Genomic DNA, 5,031 nt, shown 5'->3' with positions numbered 1-5,031 from the left:
CCTCAAGGTGTAAGTTACACATGATTTAGTATAAAAGGCAAGCATAGGGCTGTCTTTTCACTATAGCTATTGCCAGGAAAGCAAGTAGAATACAGGTAAGTTTTCATCAGATCCCAATCTAAATTTTTTTTTCAAATTGCAAACAATATATGCAATTAATTGCTTCTGAAAAAAACCCTATCCTTTGCCTTTTCTCTTCCTCGCTTCTTTTTCTTTCTCCTTAAAGACAGGATGCATTCTCTGTACAGCTACTTAGATACAAGTATTTCTTTGAAAGTAGTATGGTACTCTGCTATTATTATTCTGCACAGATTACTGACATGCCATTTCAGTCACTTAGGAAAATCAAACTTTAATAACAAACATATGGATAGATCTATTTAATGGCTTTATCTTATGTGCTCACTGATGTTTCTGACAGCTTGCTATTATAGAAACACTTGAGGATAATGTACTCAGTTTCCCCCTATTTCTAAATATATTTCCTGTTGAAAATAACTGCAGATGTTTCTCCAGCGTAGATATAATTTTTTGCTTTATATACAGGATGAAGACACTTAATTGTTACGTGCTGTTAGTTTGCTGGAAAGCTCTTTGTTGCAATAGCTGTCAGCTCACCAATATTACTATAGCAGTAGAAAGAGAAGAATGTGAACTCTGTATTACTGTGAATGCAACGTGGTGCTCAGGATACTGCTTCACAAGGGTGAGGATCTGAAGTTTCATTTCAGGCACCAGAATTAAGTATTCCAAGTGATAGATGAATAACCCATTTCTCCAGTTCATAACATACACATAGGCATGATGAGTCTTGTGAAAGAATAGGTCAAATGTGTTATTTGAAAGGAAAGTAGATACACAGCCAATGTTAACCACAAAGGGAAGGGGGAAAAGGAGCCGGTAAAATTCAGAACTTTAAAGGGCTGCACACATTATGCTTATATTGTATAACTGCAGCTGAAAGTACTAAAATCTGGATCTCTGCCTTATGTTCAATTTGTGGTTGCAAATGGATACAATAAAGCAGCCATTACTATGTAGACTCCTACTTTTCCAAATAATTTGCAATTGACCACCAAGGTTGTGTAGTGATGTTATGACACAAATCTGTCACATCAGTCCTCCTGAAAGGAGAAATAAAAGGATCTAGGCAAAATTAGAAGAGTCTAATCCAAATCCTTTTGATCTCAGTGGGATTTTCCCCACCAGTTTAATTAATTGTCCCATCAGGTCCTCTGTTTTATAAAATTTTGGAACTTTACTCTGTAACAAATTTCAAAATAACTATTTCCTTCTTGTAATTTTCAGGATCCAGTATATAAATATCCACCAGTATCATCTGTTCAGCAAACATGTACCTTCAAGGAGGTTGTGTATGAAACAGTAAAGATCCCTGGCTGCGGTGACCATCCCGAATCTTTTTATTCGTACCCAGTAGCTACTGAGTGCCACTGTGAGACCTGTGACACTGACACCACTGACTGCACTGTGAGAGGGTTGGGGCCATCCTACTGTTCCTTCAGTCAGAATGGAAGTAACCAATGAAGGGTACTTGAGATGGAATTTGGCTTTAAATGCTCACTTCTCGATTAAGGTACCGAGCGGGCTGAAGTGGAAAAAAAACAGGCATGGGTATTTAGAAACTGCCAAGATTGAAACAAACATTTTTAAGGCCAAAATGGGAGAGCTACTGACTAAACTTCTCTTCAGGCCTTCTCTACTTATCCCATTGATTTCCTTAAAATCATTTCCACAGCTCTGTTGAATGCTGCTTCTCATTCTTTCTTCCCTTGAGTCGTCTTCTCTATTACACCTTTATTCATTATATTCCTGTTCACTTAGATTACTCTATGATATCTTATGCTCTCAAAAAGTTCCCAACTTCCAAGTCTTTACTATCCCCTGCTTTCCATCTCTCCTCAGAATCACTTATTTTAAAAAGACCTGCAGCACTGGTTTTCTTACAAACAATATCTGTGCCCTCATTTTCTATTAACTAGACTAAACCTCTCTCAACTGAGATCTTGAATATTTTGAGGGTGGGCAAAATACTTCATATAGACGTTACGCTCTGTAAGTAATAACAACATGTTTATCTAAGAGCTAAAATCTATGTTTGAATGTTGAATGTCACCTGAACTCTTCTAAAGCTTGTTAGCTCAGGCTCAGTGCCACAGTAAGGCAAATGACATGAACTCTAATTCATGCCTGGATAACCTGAAAGAAGAATCATCAGCTGTCAAGTTTTACCAGAGTAAATATATCCTAAGTCTTCTAAACAATTCTGAGAATTTTGCCACGTATCAGAAACACCGGATTTCCTCTCATTATGCAACAGAAAGTAAGAATGAGAATTTTTGTAACACTTTTTAACATAGGAGTCTCATAAATTAATCTAGATGTACCTGATCCCAGTAGTGCAAACACTGTGTGATAACATGCCTTGAAAGGAGCTCATAGTAGTCCCTTCAGAAAATTAAAGTTCATAGAGTTCTGCAGCAACCTAATTCCGCAGTGGCCAATATGAAGTTGGGATGGTCTGGAAGAAAGCTGGAGGACTGACTGAGTCAGAATGCAAAATTATGTCACATTATTGGGAAACTTATCTAAAAGCCTCTCGGGAAAACAAAATGAGACTGCTCTTCATCAGAAACACCAGCAAAAACACAGAATGGAGAGCGACTCGTTCAGCAGCAGTTTGGCACCAAAGACCTGGAGGTTACACAAACTGAGTCAGCAGTATCATCCCACCGCAGAAAAGTGACAATGGAAGGAGAAGAGCCTACAAGACACAACCTACTTCCACCACTGAGTTCAACATAAGGGCCTCCGCTGAGTTATTTCCAGCTTTGGAGACAGAATTTTAAGACACTGAAAACCTGCAGAAAACCCACAGAAGAGTAATAAGAACACAGAGAGACCTAAAAAATATCTTAGGAGAAAAAGATGTAAACAAATGTGGTTGTTTTGCTTATGGGAGGTAACACTCGGAGGGAAAGGGAGGGAATTAGTGGAACCTTTTACATGCTTGAAGACTGTTACAAAGAGAAAAGGAACAGTCGGTTCACCATGTTCACAGTGAACAGAACAATTAATGAAAGATCCAGAGTAATCACTAGCAAATCCTCCAAAAGGTATAGAAAGCTAGACACTGAAAGAAATTTTCAGGGCATTAGCGGAGGAAGTAATGAAGAAAGAGGGCGGGGTCTGTGGAGCAGTGACACTACAGGTCTTCAAGAACACAATGAACCTGTTAGGAATGACAGAGATAAAGTTAATTTGCCATGAGGCAAAGGAACGAAGTAGATGACCTCTTGAGGTCGCCTGGCATGTCTGCTTTTGAGACCCTTACTGACGTGTTTATTTAAAGGGAATTTGCCTGATACTCTGGATCTCTCATTTTAATTTATTTTGGTTTTAGCTTTTTTGAAATATATTATTTCTCTTACTTTTGTTTTTAAGATTAATCTGCATGGACATTTTCTTTAGTCTAGAAAAGTTTTAGAAGTGGTAAAGTGATAGGTAATTCAAAATGCTTTTCACTGATTTCACTTTTAAACATGAGTTGACTTCAGATAAAACTAAACGTATTATTCATATCAGGAATTATTTCATTCTGGATGGGAGAATTTTGAATTAAAATTGCAAAACTGAGTAGTTTCTAGTAAAAAAAGTATGTAAAAAGATACATTTTCAAAATAGGTCTGTAAATATTTGTATTGTCTCTTGTGCATTTTGGAATAATAAAAATAATTTTGTTGAACTTCTGTTATGGATGTCTTAATAAGCCCATCTTAACAGCACACCAGCCCACTTCACTATGACTTAAATAATACGTTTTCTTACCCCGTCATAATTTTTTTCATGTAATGTGCCCACTTGAGCCATACTTGCATTATATGGGCAAATCACATCACATAAAAGACTGCTATATTTTAGCCTGATCCAGTAATGTGATAATGAAATACAACATACTTATAACACAACAGAACTGTGGATGAGTATAAACATTATCATTAATATTGTATTTAAACTATAGGGATTAGAAACTGTCCAGACCTGTGTCCGCACCTCTGTCACAAATTATCTTGCATGTGAAAACAAAAATCATGCAGTTCTGATTTCATCCATCAGACAAATGCAACCACTCATTTTCAATTTTGCAAACAAATTTATTCACAACCTCAAAACTAAAACTGTAAGTAACGCAGCCAAAAGAGTATTGAGGTTAACATCGGAACGTTAGAAAAAAAAAATCTTAGTCATGCATCACTGACAGCTTCCAGACTCTCACTATGTATCTCTCACATATACTAGGTACCAATGCTGAGATAAATACCAAGTCCTCGGGACTCAAAGATGGAAAGGAAAAGGTGCCCTCTGTATAAGCACTAACCCCTGTCAAGTGAATTATAGCCTTTTGGAATACCTCTTTCAAGCCCTTCCTCAACCCTTGTCCAGTACCTGGATATGAGTTCCACCCGAATCTCTTCCATAAAGCTGGCTTTTCGAAAAATAGGTATATCATGCATCAAAAGATTTCTGTTTTTCCAAAGATCAATGGAGAACAGCAAACAAATGTTTTATTGAATTTATCTTTTTTTTCTCTAATCATAAGCGATCACACAAAAGGCTCAGGAAACATAAGTCTCACATGAAATCTTTTTAATATCAGTGAGCTTTGAATGTATGCCTCCATTTATTTGAAACTAGCAATGGTATTCTACTCTGAAGTAAAATCCCTTCCAAATCATGTCAACAATTACTTGGGTCTTCTACAGACTGAATGCAAATATTTCACTGTCAGTAGTTTCATTGAAAGAAATTCACAAATCCTTACAGAAGGCTGCCCTGACTTGAAGATCTCTTGGACTGCTTTTGATAGTTTGTAAGAGACGTTGACTTCATCTTCTCAAAGTTCGCTTCCTTTTCACTTCAATGCCTAATAATAATTTCATTAATCTGACTTTTCCATTCATATTTTTCCAAAATTTTAGTGAAGGTACCTGCAAGCCATCAATATCAGTGTAG

General features: G+C 36.8%; 1 protein-coding gene across 1 annotated transcript; it reads left to right on the top strand.

Annotated features, from left to right (window-relative positions):
- The first annotated feature begins 547 nt into the window (after window positions 1-547).
- FSHB (follicle stimulating hormone subunit beta) lies at window positions 548-1,545 on the top strand. Its single transcript, XM_009566087.1, has 2 exons — window positions 548-706; window positions 1,309-1,545. The coding sequence occupies exons 1-2, from the start codon at window positions 548-550 to the stop codon at window positions 1,543-1,545; spliced, it is 396 nt and encodes a 131-aa protein (XP_009564382.1).
- The last annotated feature ends 3,486 nt before the right edge of the window (window positions 1,546-5,031 follow it).

This window comes from Cuculus canorus, chromosome 5 (assembly GCF_017976375.1).
Source record: "Cuculus canorus isolate bCucCan1 chromosome 5, bCucCan1.pri, whole genome shotgun sequence".
NCBI lineage: Eukaryota > Metazoa > Chordata > Aves > Cuculiformes > Cuculidae > Cuculus > Cuculus canorus.
The sequence above is the reverse complement of the archived record's forward strand: the minus strand, read 5'-3'. Positions and strand labels throughout refer to the sequence as shown.